At 43.4% G+C, this 20,834-nt stretch overlaps 1 protein-coding gene across 1 annotated transcript in view; it reads right to left on the reverse strand.

Moving 5' to 3' along the window:
- The window catches only part of LOC131923440 (cytochrome P450 20A1), a 48,727-nt gene that overhangs the window by 20,170 nt on the left and 7,723 nt on the right, over positions 1–20,834 (reverse strand). Inside the window, exons 2-5 of the mRNA XM_059278472.1 lie at positions 15,639–15,688; positions 14,796–14,962; positions 13,311–13,453; positions 3,759–3,926 (exon numbers count right to left, since the gene is read on the reverse strand). Of these exons, the coding sequence (XP_059134455.1) occupies positions 3,759–3,926; positions 13,311–13,453; positions 14,796–14,962; positions 15,639–15,688 (528 nt within the window). The remainder of the gene's footprint in view (positions 1–3,758; positions 3,927–13,310; positions 13,454–14,795; positions 14,963–15,638; positions 15,689–20,834) is intronic.

Raw genomic sequence — 20,834 nt, forward strand, 5'->3', positions numbered from 1 at the left:
AGTTCCAGGAAAGGCGCAAAGCTACACAGAGAAACCCTGTCTCGAAAAACAAAAAAAAAAAAAAAAAAAAAAAAAAAATTTTATTTTACTTAAGATATTGATAACATGGACGAAACCAAGGAAATGTTAACATTTAGTCTAAGGTTTGAAGACAATGAGCAGAAAAATAGCTTCTAATCTTTCACAAACAAATCTTTAACTTAGTAACAATTCAAAACCTCTGGAAAAAAAAGAGAAAAAACACACTAGTGAATGGGTAGATATTTAAAAAATAATAGAGTATAATCAAGTGTTTCTAATACTCATCTTAAAATAATTGCAAGCCAAGCAAGCCAGGAATGGTGGCACACGGCTATAATCCCAGCACTCAGGAGGCAGAGGCAGCAGAATTCTGACTTTGAGGCCAGCCTATATCACATAGAAAGTTCCACAACAGCTGGGGCTACACAGAGAGACTCTGTCTCAAAGTACAAAAACCCACAAAAGTTATTAATGTATACATTTCAGAGTGTGCTGTGGAATACTAGTTACATTTGTTTATGTTGCGGAACATTTGTTTAATGATGCAAAGATGTGTTGCATTCTTTTGTGTTGCATTTGTTTAGCTCTGTGAAGCTGTGTTATTTTGCCTGTCTAAAACACCTGATTGGTCTAATAAAGAGCTGAACAGCCAATAGCAAGGCAGGAGAGGGATAGGTGGGGCTGGCAGGCAGAGAGAATAAATAGGAGGAGAAAAAGAGAAGAGGGAGAGCCAGATAAGGAGGAGAGGAGGATGCTGGGGGCCAACCACACAGCCACACAGCCACACAGCCACACAGCCACACAGCCACACAGCAGACACAGAATAAGAAGGAAAGAAAAGATATACAGAAATAGAGAAAGGTAAAAGCCCTGAGGCAAAAGGTAGATGGGATAATTTAAGAAAAGCTGGCAAGAAACAAGCCAAGCTAGGGCCAGGCATTCATAAGAAAGAATAAGTCCCCGTGTATTTATTTAAGAGTTGGGTGGCAGGCCCCCAAAGAGTAAAGAGTTAAAAAAAAAAAAACAATTACAAGAGTGTTTGGATGTAAAAGTGGAGATGGCTCAGTTAATAAACCACTTGCCTTATAAATATGAGGAGCTGAGCCTGATTCCCAGCACCCAAACAAAAAAGTGGAGGATTGGAGAAAAGGCCCAGTGGTTACAAGTGCTCGCCACAGAATCACGAGGACCAGAGTCTGGAACCCAGGACCCGTCTAACAAGCAAAATCCCTGTAACTCCAACACCCTCTTCTAGGCTCCACAAATGTGCAAACACTAATGATACAAATAACTAAAACAACAAGTAAATAAAATAAATATTTTTAAGTGGGTGGACTGGCTAGTTTTATGTAAATTTGACACAAGATAGTGTCGTCGGAGAGGAGGGAACCTCAACTGAGGAAATTCCTCCATAAGACCCAGCTGTAGGGCATTTTATTATTAGTCATGATCAATGTGGGAGGGCCCAGCCCATCATGGTGATGCCGTCCCTGGGTAGGTGTCCTGGGTTCTATAAGAAAGCAGTGTGGCCGGGCAGTGGTGGCGCATGCCTTTAATCCCAGCACTTGGGAGGCAGAGGCAGGCGGATCTCTGAGAGTTAGAGGCCAGCCTGGTCTACAAAGCGAGTTCCAGGACAGGCTCCAAAGCTACACAGAGAAACCCTGTCTCAAAAAAAAAAAAAAAGAAAGGAAGAAAGAAAGAAAGCAGTGTGAGCAAGTCATAAGGAACAAGCCAGTGAGCAGTGCTCCTCTATATCCTCTGCGTCAGCTCCTGCCTCCGGGTTCCTGCCCTGATTGAGTTCCTGTCCTGACTTCCCTCGGTGATGGACAGTGATGTGGAAGTGGAAGCCTAATAAGCCCTTTCCTCCCCATTGTTTTTGGTCACGGTGTTTCATCGCAGCGACAGGGACCCTGACTAAGGCAGTGGACTTGGGGATGTCTGACTGTAACCACAGCAGGTATAGACACAGGGGAATCCCCTGCTGGGCAGACTGGTAAGCTCCAGAAGAACAAAAAGACCTCATCTCAAAGGAGGTGGATGACAATCCTAAGGATGACATCTGAAGTTGTCCTCTGGCTTCCCCACACACCTGCACACGTATACACACACATGTACATGCACCTGCCAACACGCATATAATATTAAACAGTGACAGGGTAGTAACCTTCAGTTCCTGGTGATTTTTGTTTAGAACACATTGCTTTAACTATTAAACGGGGCATGGTGGCGCACGCCTTTAATCCCAGCACTTGGGAGGCAGAGCCAGGCGGATCGCTATGGAGTTGGAGGCCAGCCTGGTCTCCAGAGTGAGATCCAGGACAGGCACCAAAACTACACAGAGAAACCCTGTCTCGAAAAAACCAAAAACAAAAAAAGAGGAAAAAAAGAAGAAAGGAAAAAACTATGATTGCTCAAATCTGAAAAGTGGTAGAATTCATGACCTAAATATGATTTCAAAAAATAAGTTAATCTCATGTTGAAACTGACTTAAGAACTCCACATGAGTGTAGGAAAGCCTGAGTTCCTCATTCAGACTGTATTGGCCCTGCTGCTAATCATGTTCAGCTCACCAGCGTCTCCATGCGCCACTGATCGTGAACTTCTTTCTCTGCAGGGCACAATCTAACTGATTAAATGTAGCTTTTCTCTTTGTTCTAGAATTCAATAGTATTTCTACAACATACTGGTTAAATATTAGATTTTTTTATTTAATCATACACTTTTTACATTTCGAAAAGTGTTCACCTAAAAAGAAAACAGACCTTCACCCAATACAAAAAAGCACCAGATATCTCACCTTCCTCTGTTCTTTTCAGGTCCAAACAAAGACGCTTACGTCTTCTTGAGGGACACATAGCTGGGCGGACGGCTCAGTTGGTAAGATGCCCACTATGCAAGCGTGAGAGCCAGAGTTCTGAACCTACTAAAATGCCAGGCGTGGTGACACATACCTATGCTGAAGGCATGATGATGAGCAGATCCCTGAAGCTCCCTGACCAGTCACCGTAGAAGATTGCTGAGCTCAGGGCTCAGGGAACGATATCAAAATATCTCAAAAATAAGATGGGACAGAGAAAAGGAAGACACCAAATACTAATCTTGGGTCATCACATACATGGGTATGGTGATATTTTATATGTACTGAAATGTGATTTTATTTGTATGTTAATAAATAAAGTTGCCTGGGGGTCAGAGCTAATAGCAAGCCATAGCATAAGCTGGGTGGTGGTGGTGGTGCACACTTTTAATCCCAATCACATGACAGGCAGATCTCCGTGTGTTCAAGGATACAGCCAGCATGGAGACACACGCCTTTAATCTCAATACCAACCATAGAGACCTAGAGGTTTGTATAGACAGGCAGTGACAAGGAGGTCATGTGGTTGGGTTTACAATCAATAAGAAGGCAGAACAGAAAGTCAATAAAAAGACAGACACACAGGAAGTAGGCCTCTTTCTGAGGGGAAGGACGACAGCGACAGGAAGGGTAAGAAGGCGGTTTTAAGTCTCAGCTACTGCTCTGACCTCTTGGGCTTTTAACTCTGCATTTGGCTCTGTGTTTCTTATTTAATAAGACTGTTACATCTACAATGGGCATATGTGTACAAATAGCCATACAAACATAACACACACACACACACACACACACACACACACACACACACACACACACTCTTGAGAGGTAAAGTCAATGCAGTCTGATAAAAAAGTCATTTTAAATGTTGCTCTTGACTCACTGTGCCATGAATCTTTTGGAAGCGGATGACTTCCTGTTCATCTTCAAACGCGCTACCCAGGACCATCCGTGTGACAGACTTCGAGGCAAAGGCAAGCATGTGCTGGCTCAGGGGCACGTGCTGGGTCTCTGGGTAGGACAGCCATTTACCTAAGAACTCTTCTGAAAGCTGGAAAGAACGGAGAGAGAACACTTTACTACTTCTCTCTCTAAATCTGAAGGGGACTCAGGAAGATGGCACATGTCACATACACAACTGTGTAACCAAATTTAACATTCAGGTATTTCAGGCTGTGTCTCAACCTGTGATTTACGTCTTCAGTGGTTTGGCCTTAGCATCAATAAAAGGACTAATTCCTAAAATAAGACAGAATGGCCACAACAACAAACACAGAAAATATAAACTAAAAATTCAAGACAGAAAAAGTCTTAAACCCAATGGGCATTAAGCAGAACAAAACAGTGATACCTGATTTCAAACAGCAGAGATTTGGGGAAGTGCCCACGACTCCACCAGGCATGGGTATGTCAAAGTGTTAGAAACTGCTCTAAAGAGGAACCTCTCAGAGCATCGGTCACCCTTTGTCTTACCATACATTCATCAACTCCCCCGTGAAATAAAATTAGTATTACTAACAGACTACAAGCTTTAGAGCAAAAACAACAACAAAAAACCACACACCTTGATTTTACCTTTGGTTGTGACCCTGCAAAGCAATGTCCCTTCCAGCAATTTGTCTGACCTATAGGTCAGATGCTCCACAGTTAAGTTGGGACAACACCTCCTACCATGCATGGTTGTGAGAGATAATTAGACTCCATCCCATGAAACAGTACAGATTTCTGAACCAGTATATGCAAAGCCCTTAATGGGACACATAGAAGAGCTTTGCCTCTTTCTGTTACCTCTATTAAATTCTATTAAAGTTTCATCACAGGTTAAGGAAATACAATTAAGTTTTGTGAGCAAGAGAATAAATATTCAAAATAAAAAGATTCAGCATTTCTTAGGAACAGACCTCCTTAAAGGGAAACATTTGGAATGTAAACTTATCTTTGGGAAAAGAGGGAGTCCTTAGAAATTCCAAAGTGTCAAGACTAATCAACTGGGCCAGCTGACATTTCTTACAAAAACTTTGATACAATACTATGCAGCTTCCAAATGACTTTCAGGCTGACGGTGTAGCTGGGTGGTCTGTCACATGCCCAGCATGCACCAGGTCTTGGGTTCAATCCCCAGCACCACACAACAGACAGATAATAGAAACATGAATTCCATGCCCCCAACAAAATAATCCTCAGATAGCAGTCTCTCTCTGCCTAAGAATTTAGCTGCTCTAGAAATGTCCAGTGGAGAGTGCTAGAAATCATTTCCAAGTTTTACACTGTAGGCTGTGTGGAGAAGTGTGATTAAAATCTCACGCAGCCCTGCTCTGCCCTGTCCAGGGTGTGAGTCTGACAAGCAGGACCCTGGAGCTGTCTGACCCAAACCACACCCCACTGACAAGCTGACAAAAGCAGAGCCTGTATGGGGGTGCTACAGGGTTTGGGGGAATTCACGAGGAGTCCAGAACACAGGCTCCCAGGAGCGGGTTACTAACTGAACCAGGGTGTCTACTGTGTGCATGCCCACAGGTAGACCACATGTTCGGGAAGGCCCCAGAAGACCTCAGCTTTCACATCTGGCAAGCATCAACATCTGTACAAGCAGGAAGTGGAAGCAAAGGTTGGACATAAAGAGCCTGGGTAAGTGTTAAAGAGGACTCCCAGCACAATGCCAGTCTGGGACCACTGAGGGCTTTTTTCTTTTTCCTCGCTCCACCTCTGTGTGTGTGTGTGTGTGTGTGTGTGTGTGTGTGTGTGTGTAGCCGATGCCTGGCCTGGCCTTTCCTCCTTTTCTTATTGGCGGCATCTTGGTGGGTGAATCTGTCAACACGCTCACTGGGCACTAAGCTATGGGAACAGATACTTCAGCAGTCACATGTGACCAAAAAAGACTCCACAGAGAGAGTTAGAAAAGACTCTAAATGAGCAACTACTAATCATCACACAGGCAGCAGCAAACGGAAACTTCCAGGCAGGTGGAGAACCTGATATCAAGAGCTGACCCATATGTATGTGAAGTGTGCAGTTTTAATTTCGAAAAAGCGAGGCCCACAAACAAAGAAGGAAGTCTGGTGATCCACAGGGAATAGAGACCTGCCAGAAACTGTCTATGAAGACGCTCAGGCAGCAGACTAAAGAACATCTCTTGGGCTCTTTTCCTGGTTTGTCTTGTCCAATTCCGATATGGTAGTTTTTGGTTTATCTTATTATGTTTTATTTTATTATTATCCCTTAGAAGCCTGTTTGTTTTCTAATGAGACAGAAAGGGAGTGGATCCAGACAGGAGGGGAGATGGGGAGGAACTGGGAGGAGTTAAGGGAGGGAAACCATAACCAGGACATACTATATGAGAAAAAATTTATTTTCAATAAAAGGAAAAAATTATATATATATATATATATATATATATATATATATATATATATATCCCAAAACATGAAAAAATAGACTTTTATATCAATTAGCATAAATTATAGGCAAAGAACAAAAGTAAACTAGGCTAATGAAGTCTCAACAAATAATGGCCATCCATTAAAAGACATGCTTTAAAGGGCCCTGCATAAGAGTTCAGAAAAGAAAGGCCCAGGGTTAAGAATAAAACTCCACCAGACGGCTCAACAGTGGCTGAAGCCATCAATGAATTCAGTGGACAAATAAAGGAGCCGGTGCGTTTAGGCCCATATGAGTCAGCACACTCAAGGGCAGACACAAACCAAGGGAAAGACAAGCAGGAAAAACAGCCCCATGAGCGTGGCAGACAGAGTCTCAACAGAAAGGTCCAGGAGAGTTCAATGGGATCGTCTTTTAAACAGCTAAACAGGTGTGTAAGAAAACTAGATCTCAGCTGTATCCACACAGTATACAAGGATCCACTGAAAAATGACGCAGAGTAAACAAAGGAGAAAGACACACAGTCTGTAGAGAGGGACAAGGGCGGAGATTTTTTTGTTGTTGTTGTTGTTTTTGTTTTTCAAGACAGGGTTTCTTGGTGTAATTTTGGTGCCTGTCCTGGAACTCACTCTGTAGCCCAGGCTGGCCTGGAACTCACAGAGATCCGCCTGGCTCTGCCTCCCGAGTGCTGGGATTAAAGGCGTGCGCCACCACTGCCTGGCAAGTGCTGAGATTTTAATAGACACCAACTATGAAAGAGAAATATCAGAAAGTAATACTTCATGGAAGTTGAAAACATTTGCTCTTCCAAAGCAAACAGTTAGAAAAGAACCTCGCAGAACATGGACGTCACAAGGGGACTGACTGGCACACACGGTATTTTTAAACTCTTGGACTGGGTGGTGGTGGCACACGCCTTTAATCCCAGCACTAAGAAGGGCAGAGGCAGGGGGATCTTGGCGAGTCTCAGGACAGCCAGGGCTACACAGAGAAATCCTGTCTCAACCAAACAAAACAAAACACCCCCGCAAAAAAAAAAAAAAACCATTTCACCAAAGGCACACACATGGATGGCAAACAAGCACGCTAAAAGATCTCATCAGGGAGTTGGCTCACAACCAGCCATAACTCCTGTTCCAGGGGACGTCATGCCCTCTTCTGACCTTCCAGGACACCAAACATACACACAGTGCCCAGACATACATGCAAACCGAACATTTACAAATCAATCTAAAAAAAGATCTCATCGATAACTCTGAAGTTTTAGAAAGAAGAGAAAATAATGTCACCTCCTTTGGAAAAACTTCCTCTTGAAATGGTGTGTGTGTGCGTGTGAATTTGTAAAATTTATTCTTTGTTCAAAAAGTTATTATGTCCCATCTTCAGAGAATACACACTTTAAAGTGAAGAGAGAAAATTTTGCTAACAGTTTATTTAAAACCTGGGAAACTTTTTCAAATAAAAATAAAAAATTCAGAAGTTATTTCATAAAGCCATATGGTATAGACATCTTTTTATAGTAGAATTTTTGAATTTTAGAGGGTGTTATTCTGGAAATGTGTAATAATCTGGAAAAATGCTTTTGGACAGTTATTTTTCCTAAAAGAGTCAAAACCATTTATTGGGCTAAAGTGAGGCATTTTAATCTGTATAAATTGTTCTGACTTCTGCCAAAAGGAAAGTATTTTCTTTATATGTGTGTTTATCTGGACTGCCAGTAAAACAAATGTGTATTCAATACAAGACAAAATAAAACAGCACATTCTATGAACACACAGACAAAAGATGACTGGCCTCATTATTAGAGAAATGCAAATTAAAATCGTGTGAGACATACTACCTTCCCCTGGAATGGCTAAAAGCAGTTATGTTGTAGACTATTATTTTAAGGTGTGTTACTTTTGTTTATGTTGCATTTGTTTAACTCTGTGAAGCTGCGTTACTGTGTCTGTCTAAAACACCTGATGGTCTAATAAAGAACTGGCCAATAGCAAGGCAGGAGAAAGGATAGGCAGGCTGGCTGGCTGGCAGGCAAAGAGAATAAATGGGAGGAGAAATCTGGGCAGAAAGAAGAAGGAATAAGAGATGAAGGAGGAGGACTCCAGGGGCCAGCCACCCAGCCACCCAGCTACACAGCCAGACACAGAGTAAGAAACAAAGAAAGGTATATAGGAACAGAGAAAGATAAAAGTCCAGAGGCAAAAGATAGATGGGATAATTTAAGTAAAATTGGCTAGCACCAAGCCAAGCTAAGGTCAGGCACTCTTAATTAAGAATAAGCCTCCATGTGTGATTTATTTGGGAGCTGGGTGGCGGGACCCTCAAAAGAGCAAAAGCTACAATAGCAGTAGAAGAAGAATGCCAGGCCTAATAGTCCGGAGGAGTTGGGAGTAGTTCCTCTTCATTTCAAGAGGCTACAAGAACCTTGATACCAAAATCTGACAGAAGTGTAACTAAGGAAAAAAAAAAAAAACATTTACATCAATTTCCCTCATGAAGACGGGTGTCAAACTCTTCAACAAAACAAACACAAGCAAGTCCAACGTGGCAGTACACAAAGTAACAGTTTACCGCTCGCAAGAACAGCAGTGTAGACGAGGAACCCCGCCTTATATCAGAGACCACAGAAGGAAAGAACTAAAGAGACGCGGAACTAGTAGCTGAATGAGAGCATCAGAAAACAGGCAGAGGATGTGCAAACGGTAGAGAGAGCAGAGCTCGGGAGGAAAAGGAAAAGAATGAAAACAAATAGTATGTGAGGGGAAAGAGACTCTCAGAAAACGCTGGTAAAGTGGAAAGACCTCATACCAGTTATCCATTCACTCTTTCTGCCTGCTAAACAGTCTTCCTTTGCTCTGCGGCATGATGTAAAGCTAACAGCGGAATTTACTAGAGAGAAATTTCCGGAAAGGAAGAGTCTTGTTTCCAGCCTCCTTTGTGCTCGCCCAGCAGGTTTTTGCAATGCCTGCAGCTGCCCAGTGCCACTCCCCTGCAGTGCGCCAGCAAGCCCTGCACACCAGCTCTGCCTTAAAGGGCCGCAACTCCTGCAGCGGCCCTCCGTCTTTACAGAGTCCTGCAGCTGGTCTTGCTGTCTGCTAAGAAAGCTGTGCCTCAGGGAGACATCTTTCCATGGACAGCCCTCCCCGCCACCCTCGAGCACAGGGCAGTAGAGGATGATTTTCAGTAAGGCCCAGGGGACGTACTATCGGTGTGATCACAGAATCTTCTTTGCCATTCACAGCCGTCAACACACTCCGACAGGGCCTGGATGGCTCCAGGGAAGAGCACCTCTGAGAACCCTCTCACACCCTGCTGACTGCTCACTTCTCCGCTATTCCAGTCTTCGGAGTCTCTGTTCTACTCCAGTTCTACTCGGACACTCTTACTACTCTAGTCCATTATAATTTTGACAATAAGCTCTCTCTATTCAATTAATTGTAAGCCTTGGCTCTCAGATTAGACTCACTGATAGAAACTTCTAGAAATGACAACCAAAAAAAAAAAATGACAGAACAGTGATATGGCTCATCAGATAAAGGTGCTTGTCAACACAACTGAATTTGATCCCAGGAACTCACACAAGAAAGCTCCCTCAAGTCATCCTCTCTTCTCCTCCTTTTCTCTCTCTCTCTCTCTCTCTCTCTCTCTCTCTCTCTCTCTCTCTCTCTCTGACAGACACACACACACACACACACACACACACACACACACACACAAAATTAAAAACAAAAACTAAAGAGAAATGGAGGTGGGTCACTGACTCACCTCACCAGGTAAAGGCACAGTGCGTGCAACACTCCCTTGCTGACTGATCACTTCACACCACTGTTTACTGACTACTTATCCACTTACATTTCTGAGATAGGGCCTCCGTAAACTGCCCAGACGAGCATCAGTCTTCCGATGATTCTCAATAGTATATATTAATATACATACTAACATGTGGTGAAATTGTGACTCGTTTATACAGATCGTTTCCAGGCTTTTGATAAGGATGACACGTTACTTTGATAAATTATTTTAACAGGTTAAAGGTGAGTAGATTAGCTTTGGATGGAAGGAAGAATTCTTCAGGCTAGGCAACAGAACACTTGCCTAAAGTACGTGAGGCCCTTGGATTAACGCCAGCACTGCAAAGGTAGGGAGAGGGAAGAGGAAGAAAATAAAAGCATTCCTTGAGATTTAAGATCAAGAGAAAGAAAAAGTGCGGAGATGGAGAGCTTTGCTGAAGGCATGAGGAAGGCCGGGAACTGACGGTCAGGGACTCAGCAAAGCAGGAAGTGAGAACATGCAACAAGCTGAGGGGTGGGGACGGCCAGCGACGGAGGGTAAGGACGAAGGTCAGGACCGAAAACTGTCCAGGCGCACACACAGCTCAGCTAAGAGCCTTTAGGGACAGAAAGGAAGGGTTTGTGTTCAGGCTCCGTATGAAACGCCCCCCTCCAGGTTTCATGTGTAGTGCACTAACTCCTGAGACTGGATCATGAAGAACTACATTAATTAATGGTCAATCCACCGATAAGTTAATATTCATGGGCCACTGAGTCAGGACGACCAGAGAAAGTTGGTCAGGTTCAGGTCCCAAGACAGGGAAGGGGCATCGGTGCAGGGAAAACTTCTGACCGCCAAGTGGATTGCACTCAAGTGGCCCTGAAATGAGCCGTCTTTATTTATACTTCAACAGAGTTTTCCACCGGGCTCTTTATTATTGGCTTCTATTTTTTACTTTTAAGAAATATCAGTAATCATTATAAAAGCCATTGTTCCCCTTTATGCTTCCCCAAATACATAACCCACCCCCTGCATAACCCTCTTCTAGACACAGAGCTCAGCATTTTTACAGACTTAAGTAAGTATCGAGCCAGATTCATCCTGCTCTTGGAGCACTAATGTCAGCGGGCAGCTACTTGTGGTTACAAAGTGAAAACGTAATAGACATGGGCACAATGCTTTAAGGATAACAATATTCTTTCATGTCTACAAGATATGCTTCTCTATAGTTCTCTTTTCTACAAGAGGGTCCCATGTCTCAATCTCTCTATAAAAGGCAGACTTTGACAAGGAACTCTTTTCCCATCCCACTATAGCATACTTCTTCCGTGTATGGTAAAGATGAATCTCTCCAGCCCATGTTTTACATTGCGTTTTTCCCATTGGATCACACCAGATCCTACCATTGGCTCTAAATGCTTGGTGTCCAGGGAACTTACTCTCAACAGCTGGCCCTATGTGTACTCCTGAGGCTTTTCCCTATTCAGTGTGTACACGTCCTACTCTTCTTTCCAGAACTGTGAGACATGGTTAATGTTCCAAGTGTTGTTTTCTCATATGTACCTAACTGTCTCTATTGAGTCAGGAAAGTTCCCAGGATTAGGAGTTGTAGTTAGTAATTCCAGATAAGAGATCTGAGAAGCATTAGCCCCCTGTCAAAACTTTGGGAAAATATTAGACAAAGAGCAGAATTTCCAGGGAAAATTATAGCTGCTGCATGTGTGACCGATAAAGTAAAACTAAAATCAGCCCAAAGAATCAACAATATAACTGAAAGACCCCCAGCCTCCCCGCCTAACATAGCTTAGCTCGGCTGTTTTTGAATAAAGCCTGAGAGGTACTGGGGAGCTCAGTTAGCCACCTAGCCCCAGAGCGAGGAACTAAAAGGTCAGAAAAAGGTCGGGAAAACACCCTGTACCCTAGACAGAAGCTAGGCGTGGCGAGCTCGGGGAGAAACCACGAGCTGACCTGGGTTTGAACCTGGCCTCATTTGCATCATCCAATCAGAACTGGCCTCATTTGCATCATCCAATCAAAACCCTGTAACCAGGCTTCTTGCTTCTGTACCCGTGCCCAACCCTATAAAAACCCTCTGCTCCAGCCCGTGGGCGCGCCAGTCCCTTGAGCTTCTTGAGAGACTGTGTCGCCCCGGGTACCCGTGTTCCGGAATAAAGCCTCTTGCTGTTTGCATCTGATTCGTGGTTTCGGTGTGTTCCTTGGGCAAGGGTCTCTCCTGAGGGAAGACTGCCTTCGGGGGTCTTTCATAACAAGAGAGGAAAGAGCCTACAAGCTGCACAAATTCTGCAAAATCCTCTGCTGTCCCATGGACTACTGGTCCTTGTCAAGTGAGAGTCCGTTTCCACAGGTGCTTTGCTCCAAGAACACCCGCTGGACAGGTAAGCATATGCTGATCCGAGACTAGGCGGCAGGACTACTGACATTGGTCACTAGGAATGAGTCTGTGAAGGTGCGTCTGCCCCACCCCTACTTCTTCTCACCCTCTGCTCCCCCGCTGCCTTCAGCACTTTCCACCATGCTGTCTTGCCACAGGCGGATGAGCAGTGGAACCAGCCACCACAGACAGAAGCCTCTAAAACCATCAACAAAACACACTCTGCCTCCCTTAGACTGTTTCCCGGGGGCTTTCCCACAGCAACCAAGACCGACTACTACAGTATGGATAAGTGGGATCTTTGTGAATCAAAGTCTTCTTTGTACAACTTCCTGAAGATGCTGGGCTCCCATCTCCTAGCAGAGGCCCAGTAATCCACACTTTCATGAGAGCTCCGACACTGACCTAGAGTGGCCTGAGGGGCCAAGAGGATGGCTCAGCGGTTACAGTATGAGGATGTAGTTTGGAACCTCAGCGCCCACATCAGTGGTGGCACACCTTTAATCCCAGCACTCAGGAGGCAGAGACAGGAAGCAAGCTAGCTAGTTAGACTAGCCAAGTCACCCAGTGCCCCCAGACATGCCAGACACGCACACGTACCTAGAATTACAAATTATCATAATACAATCTTGAAAAAGTCAGCTTAGAAAAACAGGTTAACGGGAGAGTGGCAAACATAAGGGATCCTGATGGTTTAGAGACACCGTGCAAACACCATCGTCTACACCCTGTAGACACCGCTGCATACACACTGTAAACACCGTTGCTTACACACTGTAAACACCATCGTCTACACTGCAGACCAAACACCACCTGGGACACCCTGTAGACACCACCGTCTACACCCTGTAGACACCACCGTCTACACTGCAGACCAAACACTTCCCCCCTTACCTTCAGCAGGAGAGGAAAGTTCCTCTGCAAAGCAGCTGCCACGGCATTTCCATACAGTTTCCTCCTCGTGTGGCTTTCACTCACGCTCTCACCGTCAGATTGATACCCTAGTAATGACTTCAACATGGTTTCAAATGGGTCTGCTGAAACAGACAGATTCAGTATTTCTACATTAAAATAGTAATTCAGAAGAAAAAATATTCAACAAGGAAACAGAGGCCAGTGAGGCGAAGGGAGCCAGCAGAGAGCATGGCAATCTCCCACAACACCCTTAACAGTCTTTTGTAAATCTCTACAGATGAAGGGCCAAAGAAAACGGGCAAAACTGTCCTGATTCAGAATTCCGTTGGACTTCACTAATGCCTACAGAAAATGTCTATGGACATGGCAACCTTTTCGAAAGATTTATTTTCTTTTTTGGCCTGGATGTTCTGCCTGAATGTCTCTGCACCACATGCATGCAGAAGCCACAACTGGGCACTGCGTCATCTACACCGGGAGCTGGGGACAGTTGTAAGCTGCCATGTGGGTGCTGGGAACTGAACCTGGGGCCTCTGGGAGAGCAGCCAGTGCTCTTAACCCCCCCCCACACACACACACATTTTAAAGCAAAACAGATAATTTTGTGTGTCATTTTCAAGTATTAATAGAATCAGCTAATCTCATGTTCTCCTCTCTATTCCTTTGGAAGCGATATTATTTGAGTGCACACACACATTACTAAAAACAATTTAAACAACACAGAGAAATACAAAGAAAGTAAAATCCATCCTAAATCTCACCTGCTGTTAACAATGTGGGGAGTTGCCCGTTTGCCTAGATCGCCTGACCAGTGAGCCCCAGGAAACGCTACCTCCCCAGTTCTGGGAAGACAAGGGCATGCCACCACACCTGGCTTCCTGTGTAGTCTCTGGGGATGGAGCACAGGTCTGCAGGCCTATGCACCAAACACCTGACCAACTAAATCCTCTCCCCAGCCCTGAAATATATTCTACAGCATTCCTCCTGTTATAAAAATGCTGTTTTTCCTGAGTACCTGTTCATCTAGGAAGTACTTACCATTCGGCTCCCTCAGTCTAATCCTATCATCGTCTGAGTCTTTGAATCAATCTAGTGTTCTGTATTATACTATGTGACAGTACAGCTATTTCTCTTCACTAATATCCCTTAGGCTTTTCCTAGCTGCTCATACACATTAACCCTTCCAGATGTACACTGGAACTATTTTCTCAGGTTCCCTCAAAAGAACCCTGAGGTAATTTACAACAGGATTGCATCGTGTGTATTTGTAAATGAAAGAAAAATATAATATCTTACTATTGCATCTTATTAAATGAAATAACCAGGACTTCAGTACACACCTAACACACAGCACAGAGCATTCAATCAGCATCAGCCCTTCCCATCCAACAGCAATGCTTTCCTTATAAACGCTTATTCTCCGAAGGCAAGGGATCAGCTGAGGAGGAAGAAAGCGTAACTTACAGGTCTTATTGGGGTTGAAGTGCTGCTTGAGGACCTCAGCGGTGCCCAAGCTGACCACAAGACGCCTGCCGAACCAGAACGAGGCCACGGGCCCGTATCTGTCATGCAAATCCACCAGGAACTCATGCAAACTTCCACTGCTCACAATGTCGGGGAGGTTACCATCTCTGATAAAAGACAGACATGTCATATAACCGATTTAACTTGGAGAACTCAGAAAGGCCACAGCTGACCCTGAGTTAAGAGACAATAGAGAAAAGGTTCATTAGTTTAAATTACTGAAAAATCCCAAATTCGATTATATTCACCATCCTGCTGTTTCTGTGATTACATTTAGATGTGGATTTTTTCTGAGAATTTTGTGAATTCATGAAACCTTGAAACCAAATGAGAGAGCAACACAAGGAACCTCTGACGTAGTCCAGGAGAACTACCCAAATGTCCACCCGTCCCTGACAGCCACGGGCACAGCCTGAGGAGATCCGAAGATTAGCCTCAAAGGCTGTTTTGTTTTCCACCCTGTGTGTCTTATTTTCAGCTTTCTCTGGGTAGAGAAAGGCAAAGTAATGACAGACAGCCTTCCTCTGAGTTTGTAAAGGTTAGGTTGTACGCCCAGAGGTACATTGAAATGAGTGACGTAAAAATAAGGTTTAGGACTGAGGCTGTAGTTCAAAGGCACAACACCTGCTAACCAAGCTTGGGGCCTGGGGTTCCATCCCCAGCACCAAAAAGAACTCAAAAAACCAAAAAGCAACTCCACGAAAACATAGTTTTGTTTAGTGCTGAAAAGGAAATGCCTCTATTAGAAAAAAACACAAACAAACAACAACATCAAAACCTTACTTTTCTTCGGTCGGTGCAACCCCCGGAATTCCTGCAGCTTGTCGGGAAGCCTGAATAAAGAGGAAGAAAAAACAAAAAAAAAACACAGCTTAGTGTCATGAACTGTCACAGATCTGAGGAGCCCTACATGTTTACACACGACATCTCCAGGACCTTAAACAACAACTTTCCAATTCAGCCGAATTCAAGAACTCATTTCTACATCAAAACAAAACTAATGGGCTCCTGGCATAAGAAAGAATTATTTCATACTTTTCCCATCAATTTTTCAAAAAATATTCTAAGAACTTAATAACTGCTCTATCAGTTAACCAGATCATGTATATTGTGTGTGTGTGTGTGTGTGTGTGTGTGTGTGTGTGTGTGTGTTTGGCCTACAGACACACGTATGTGAGTGCGTGTGTGTGTATATGCATGTAGACCCCAGAGATCAACACTGGTGTCATTCTCAAAGGCTGTCTGCCTTGGCTTTTGAAACAAGGTCTCTCACTAGGATCTGGGGCTCCCTGATTAAGCTGGGCTGTCCATCCACACAATTCCAGGGCTTCAACTGTGGCGTGTACTGGGACTAAAACCATGTCCTGCTCTTCATGCGTGTGTTGAGGATTGAAATCAACGCCATGCTTGTCTAGCAAGCACTTTACCTAATGAACAATCATCCTGGGCTCCAAACCAAAAACACTCTGTTTCTATTGTACTGAACCTATATATGGTCCCATCCACCTGGCTAGAAAAAGAAAAAGGAAAAAAATCCTCGTCAGAAATTCACTCATTTCTGAATAAGTATGCTCTTTCTAGTGAAATAATAAATCACAGTCAGGTGTGGTGGTCCAGATGTGCAATCCCAGTACTCAGGAGACTGAAGATAGATCTCATTCAAAGCTAGACAATACTACACAGCAACTCCTGTCTTAAAAAAAACGAAATGACGTCTCAACTGCCAACTCCAGGAGGCACTCCAGGAACACCTGCCCTCCGTCTCCAACTCCAGTCTAAGGCCAGCTTTACCGCAGACCCCCTGCCATGACATCACTGTGTTGTGATGACTTCCTCCCTGCTCCTCTTCCCAGGGGTCAATGCAGATCCCGGTGGCACACCCAGCTTTCCTCCCTCCTGTGGACCCTCTGAACCACCCCCTTCCAACTTGTCCCCACACCTGTGTGCCAGCTCCCCAGAGACACCCTCTACCCAGGATTCCCAGCAGCCACATTTGGCAGGAGCTCAGAAGCATCCCTGCCAGGCGACCCACAGCCACCACAGTCTAAGAACCAGAGAAGGACACAGAACAGAACACCCACCCAGTAAAGACAAGAGCAGATGTCAGCACCCAGAATTCCAATCATTCCAAAGCCAGATGCCAGGAGAAAAACACAATTCCAGCCAGGGCGGAGTGTCTCCACTAAGGCTCAGCAACCCTACTGCAGTGGACCCTGAAAAATGCAATGTAGGCGAAGTACAGACAGCGACTTGGAAATAGCTATCATGATATATTCAGGGTCGTCAAAAAAGTATGAATAAACCCATTAATGGAATCTGTGAAAACGCAAACAGTGGAATGCTTTTTGGAAGTCTGCTGCATCTAATAAACACACCTTAACATCGAGGATGGACATCACCTCAGGGTAAAGGGATGATGGAAAAAGATATTCCAAGCAAACGGACCTAAGAAGCAAGCTGGTGTAGCCATTTTAATATCTGACAAAATAGACTTCAAACCAAAACTAATCAGAAGAAACAGGGAAGGACACGACACACTCAAAAGAAAAATCACCACGAGGACACTGCAATTTATTTTTGCAATTCTTAACACCTACGCACCAAACACAAGGACACCCAAGTTTGTAAAAGGAACACACCTACAGCTTCACTCACATACTGACCCTCACACATTGACAGTGGGAGACTTAATCTCCATTTCTGCCAAAACACAAAGTCACCCAGACAAAAACTAAACAGAGAAATGGTGTCATAAACCAAATGGACCTAACAGATATTTACAGAACATTTCACCCTAACACAAAAGAACATATATTCTTCTCAGCACCTCATGGAACCTTCTCCAGAACTGATCACATACTTGGACACAAAGCAAGTCTCAACAAATACAAGAACACTGAAATAACACCCTGCATCCTATCTGACCACCACAGACTAAGAATGGATGTCAACACCAAGAGAAACAACAGGAAGCTTACAGACTCATGGAAACTGAACAACTCACTTTGAATGAAAAATTGGTCCAGACAGAAATTAAGAAAGACTTTCTAGAACTGAATGAAAATGAACACACAGCATACCCAAACGTATGGGACACAAGGAAGGTGGGTCTAAGAGGCACGTTCACAGCGCTAAGTGCCTACATTAAAAAAACTGTTAGGAAGAAAACATCCAGAACGAGAGAAGGAAATCACCAGGAAAATAAAGAATAGAGAATGCAAAAGAAGAATAAAGAAAAGGTCTGAAGGGGAAAAAAAAAAAAAGACTTAAGTTGATATCACGCGTCTCAATGGCGTCTCGGCACCTCTGCTCCATCCGGCTGTTTCCGGGTGTCCGCCCCCCCAGGACCTGGAGGCACTTTCTCTTCCTCTCCATTATCAGCTGTTGCCTGTTTATTGACTCTCGTTCCTCTTTTTTATTTATTTATTTATTTATTTATCATGTATACAGTGTTCTGTCTGCATGTATGCCTGCAGACCAGAAGAGGGCACCAGACCTCATTAAGATGGCTGTGAGCCACCACGTGGTTGCTGGGAATTGAACTCAGGACCTCCGGAAAAGCAGCCAGTGCTCTTAACCTCTGAGCCATCTCTCCAGTCCCTCACTCTCATTCTTTAGAGGCTTTGGTGATGTGTTCCAGGAGCTGCATGGTGTGAGATACAGAGACACACCAGACAGAAACTGACTGGAAGATCCAGATGTCTTCTAGGGAGCCAGCCTGCCATTAGAGATTTGCAGATGCAAAAGTGATTCCCCTTCCTTCCTGTGAACGCTTCCCTTTGTCTTAAAATCATTGTTTGTGGAAATAGTTCATTACGGCATCATGGGTTCCCTGCTACATTTTAATGAGTTAAACATTATTTTGGCTTAATTTATAAATGTATTGATAGGTGTAACCTCCATGAAGAGATTTAAAAAAAAAAAAAAGAAAAGAAAAAGAAAGAAAGAAAATAGAAGAGGTGTCATTTCCATGAACTTCCCTAATTCACTGCTATCATCCATTAAGAATCCTAGCCTGGGGCCGGAGAGATGGCTCAGCAGTGGAGAACATCTGTTGCACTTGCAGGAAGACTGGGGGTTGAGTCCAAGCATCTACCTGGTGGCTCACAACCATCCAGACCACCAGTCAGGTGATCCAGCAGGCATCAGTGTGGTGCACATACATGTATGCAGGCCAAACATTCATACACATAAAATTAAAAGGTTTAAGTTTTATACTCTTAATAAAAAGAATTCTAGTCTAGAAAAAAAAAATAAAAAACTGGAGAGATGTCATACTAGGAACTTAACAGTGCACCAGAGAGCTCTAGAACAAAAAGAAGAAAAACCACACCAAGAGGAGCAGACAGCAAGAAATAAACTCAGGACTGAAATCAACGGAACACAAACAAACAAAAGCAGTACGAAGAGTCAATGAAACGGAGTCAGTTCTCTAAGAAAAATCAGCAGTAGTAACAAACCCTTATGCAAATGAACTAAAAGGCAGAGAGAGAATATCCAAATTTACAAAATTAGAAATTAAAAGAGGGCAGAACAATGGACACCGAGGAAATCCAAAGAATCATAAGGACATACTTTAAAACCTGTAGTCCACCAAATTCTAAAAGAAATGCCTAATTTTGTTGATATATACCACCTACCAAAGGTAAATCAAGATCAGATAAGCAATTTAAACAGAATTATAAGCCCTAGTGAAATAGAAGCAGTCATTAAAAGTCTCCCCCCCCAAAAAACAAACAAACAAACAAACAAACAAAACCCCAGGGCCAGATGGTTTTAGTGCAGAACTCTACCAAACTTTCAAAGAAGAGGTAATGCCAATATGGCTCAAATTACTCAACAAAATAGAAACAGAAGGAACATTGCCCAATTTTTTAAAATGTGACCACAATTACCCTGATACCTAAGCCACATAAAGACCAACAAAGAAAAAGAATTTTGGACCAACTTTCCTTATGGATACAGATGCAAAATTTCTCAATATAATATTTGCAAACTGAATCCAAGAACACATCAAAAAGATCATCTACCATAATCAAGTAGGCTTCATCCCAGAGATGCAGGGACAGTTAAACATATGTAAACTGATAAATGTAATCTACCATATCAACAAACTGAAAGACAAAAAACACATGCTCATCTCTTTAAGATGCAGAAAAGGCCTTTGATAAAACCCAGCACCCCTTCATGACAAAAGTCCTAGAGAGATTAGGGATACAAGGGACATCCTCAACATATTAAAGGCAATTTATAGCAAGCCGATAGCAAATATCAGATTAATGGAGAGGAACTGAAAGCATTTCCACCAAAGTCAGGAACAAGGCAGGTTGTCCACTCTTTCCAAACCTATTCAACAGACTTTAAGCATTAGCTAAAGCAATAAGACAGCTGAAGGAGATAAAGGGGATATAAACAGGAAGGGAAGAGGTCAAAGTATCATTATTTGCAGATGATATGATAGTATATATACATAAATGACCCTAAAAACTCCACTGGAAAACCTTCTCTAAAGTGGCTAGATACAAAACACACAGAATTCAGTGGCCTTCCTATGACAAAAGGACTGAGAGAGAAAGCAGGGGACAACACCTTTCAAAATGACCTCAAATAATAGAAAATATCATGGTGTAACTCTAACCAAATGAAAGACTTGTATAAGAACTTCAAGTCTTTGAAGAAAGAAATTGAAGAAGGTATCAGAAAATGGAAAGACCTCCCATGCTCATGGATCAGCAGGATTAACATAGTCAAAATGGCAATCTTACCAAAAGCAATCTACAGATTCAATGCAATCTCCTCACCAAAATTCCAACACAGTTCTTCACACATTTTTGAAAGGACAATCTTCAGCTTCATGTGGAAAAACAAAAAACCCAGGATATCTAAAACAATCCTGAATAATAAAAGAACTGCTGGAGGTATCACCATCCCCGATTTCAAGTTGTACCACAGAGCTATAGTAATAAAAACCACATAGTA

This window comes from Peromyscus eremicus, chromosome 13 (assembly GCF_949786415.1).
Source record: "Peromyscus eremicus chromosome 13, PerEre_H2_v1, whole genome shotgun sequence".
NCBI classification, from domain to species: domain Eukaryota; kingdom Metazoa; phylum Chordata; class Mammalia; order Rodentia; family Cricetidae; genus Peromyscus; species Peromyscus eremicus.